The sequence below is a fragment of the Phytophthora infestans genome, genomic scaffold (assembly GCF_000142945.1).
Source record: "Phytophthora infestans T30-4 supercont1.125 genomic scaffold, whole genome shotgun sequence".
Taxonomy (NCBI): Eukaryota; Oomycota; class Peronosporomycetes; order Peronosporales; family Peronosporaceae; genus Phytophthora; species Phytophthora infestans.
In genome coordinates, this window is record NW_003303634.1 from 116,722 (window position 1) to 119,404 (window position 2,683).

The window sequence follows — 2,683 nt, forward strand, 5'->3', positions numbered from 1 at the left end:
CAGGTTTACGAAGAGCGTACGTGTACCGTAAACCACGGTATATTAATTTGGTACCACCCTCGTCCAGTGTCTCAGAATACGACACTTAGATAATATTCTCGGAACCGGATGCATGGAGCTTGCATTTTACTGCGAGTCTATAAGGGGGGGCAACTATCAGGATCCGAGCGAGACGAGACATTTTCATCATATAAAAAGGAGCAGTTTTACGTGCTTACTCAACACATCAGCAAACGTTTCTCAGTGCAGCAGCTTTGGAGAACATTCCGTCGGGGTTATGTAGTGACTCGTTGCATCGCAAATAAGACCCCTGGCTTCTAAGTCAAGCGCAAAATTGGTACTACAGAAAGAGAGACATCGTCCAACGGCTCAGTCTGTAGCATGTTACAAGAATGGCTGGAGCTCACTTCGCGTTTTCCTCCCAAGTCCACAGGACCCTTCTCTTAAGCAGACCCCCCCTCTACAGCCATGCGCAGTTTTCTCTACGGTGTTCTTGCCTTTGCGGTTTTAGCTAGGAGCAGCGCCGTCGCAGCATTCCCAATCCCCGACGAGTCTCGCCCCTTGTCGAAGACATCTCCTGACACTGTGGCCCCAAGATCGCTTCGGATCGAGGCCCAAGAAGTTATTCAGAGCGGCCGGGGAGACGGATATGGTGGGTTCTGGAAAAACGTAGCCCAGAGTACTAACAAGATCGTCAAGAGGCCGGATATCAAGATAGGCAAACTTATCGAGGCGGCCAAGAAGGCAAAAGCAAAAATGACGAAGTCCTGATCGCTGTAAAAGGTTGAGCGAAGTATCCTCATGAAGTTAGAGAGTCTCAGCTACGACTTCGAGAAAGGGGTAGACTTTTTCATTTCTGTACTCCAAAAGATACGAGAAACGCCATAGAACGGTATACCAAGACTAGAAATACATTTTTTAACCTGAGTGAGGAAGTATTTCGGCGCATCAACTACATGTATGATTCGTGACCCATGAAAGTTTGCATAAGTCAATTTAGTGCATTTCTGACGGTGTATCGCACACAAAAATAATTATAACCTCGCTCAACTAAAAACTGTGATCGATACTATCCGCCGGTCTCTTAAAGATTATGTTATTAATAGTACAGTCGTGCACCTCCAATTCGGCACCGGTATCAGTCGATACCCTGCCAGATTGTATGATTACGCGAATCGGATGCGCAATTACCTTTGCCCTGGATATTACTATAAAATCGGTGGTGTCTCTAAGACGTACCGGCCCCAAGATAGGTTAAATTTCACACACTACTTTTTAAATATAAAATCTCAAAAGAACTTAAACAGTCATGTACCGTTAATTACCATCCTACACGTTTATTTTTTTTGGCTGTCTCAATTATAAAAGATAGATCCTGATAGACCTTAATTTGCTCTGCTACCGCGCGCAGAGAAGGCTGTCCCACCATTGGATTAAATCGTCATTATGTGGCGTACACCACGCCTAAGATGAACTGAACCGACCACGGTTCTAATAATTACCCAGAACCCCTACTTTTCAAGATAGCATATGTACTTAATAGATCTTGTCGAGAACTTTCAATTCATTTACTCGTTGCAGTCACCTATAAAGCTCGCACCAAGATACAACCGTTTAAAATTAAAAAAAAATCAAATTGTTGGTAAGTTCGGTTTTCTTTTGATTGGCGACTCTAGAGTGAAATTTCACTGGGAGTCCAGGTATGCCATTGGTTGTGACGGGGTGAGACAGCAGCTTGCGTTTGGCTTCCGAGAGTCTACAAATGCTCAGTGCACCGTAGTTGACATCCCTTATGTCGAAGGAAGCGATAGGCCGTAAGCTGAATGTATTTATAGGTAGGCTAATCTTGAGTTAAACATGCAAACTATAAGTCGCCTTTACTAAAGCTATGTCATCAGCCAATGGTTGGCCGCTGGTACAACGTACCAGGTATCCCGAAGTGTGATGTATCATACTGCATGTAATCAAAGGTTTACTTGGGGTTACGTCTCCCGTGACCCCCCCACCCACTAAGTTTCCGTTTACCGACCAATCAGAATTATAAAAATTGTATATCACAGACTCTCATTCTCAAAGCCGAAATACATCGCCTTAGCTGCGAGAACGCGGCGGATGCTCATTTCACGGTTAGAACCTCGCGTAGCACTTGAGTGCTCTTCTTCTCAGTCTCCTATTCGAGCCCCGTTGCACTGTAAAGAGCGGTGCGAGAGCACATTTTATGGCCCCTGTCGGAAAGGCGCAAGCCATGAGCACTAAGGCTCGCGGCAAAGGATTAGCACTCCACGAGTCCACTAAGGTGGCCTCGTAGGCGACCAATTCATTCGGTGATGCAGCTGCGAGAAAGCGTGCACGCAAACAGCGCAGTCCGGCACGCTCGGTCCCTCCAGACAGCCGACCTAACCCGTGCTTCATTGAACGTGACCTCGGTTCGAGCCGTGGACACGAGGCCGAGGCCGAAAGCACTGACTATGCTCATGTGGGCTCCATGGATGTACAAACTCCAGTGCCCAGCGAGCACGACGACAACAACCTGCTCTGAGCATCGTGCCGCCAAGACAAAGGATTCGCCCAAAGCTGGAGACGGCGAGGAAGAGAAACCTGTCAAAACGTTCTCTCGCTTACCGAGGGTCTTGCGCATACTACAATTGAGAGTATTCATTCGAGGCTTGTAGTAGTCGAGTGT

At 46.9% G+C, this 2,683-nt stretch overlaps 1 protein-coding gene across 1 annotated transcript; it reads left to right on the top strand.

Annotated features, from left to right (window-relative positions):
* Nucleotides 1-468: 468 nt before the first annotated feature.
* PITG_20300 (avrblb2 family secreted RxLR effector peptide, putative) lies at nt 469-771 on the top strand (the record flags this gene model as incomplete). Its single annotated transcript, XM_002895872.1, has 1 exon — nt 469-771. The coding sequence occupies one exon, from the start codon at nt 469-471 to the stop codon at nt 769-771; it is 303 nt and encodes a 100-aa protein (XP_002895918.1).
* Between the last annotated feature and the right edge of the window lie 1,912 nt (nt 772-2,683).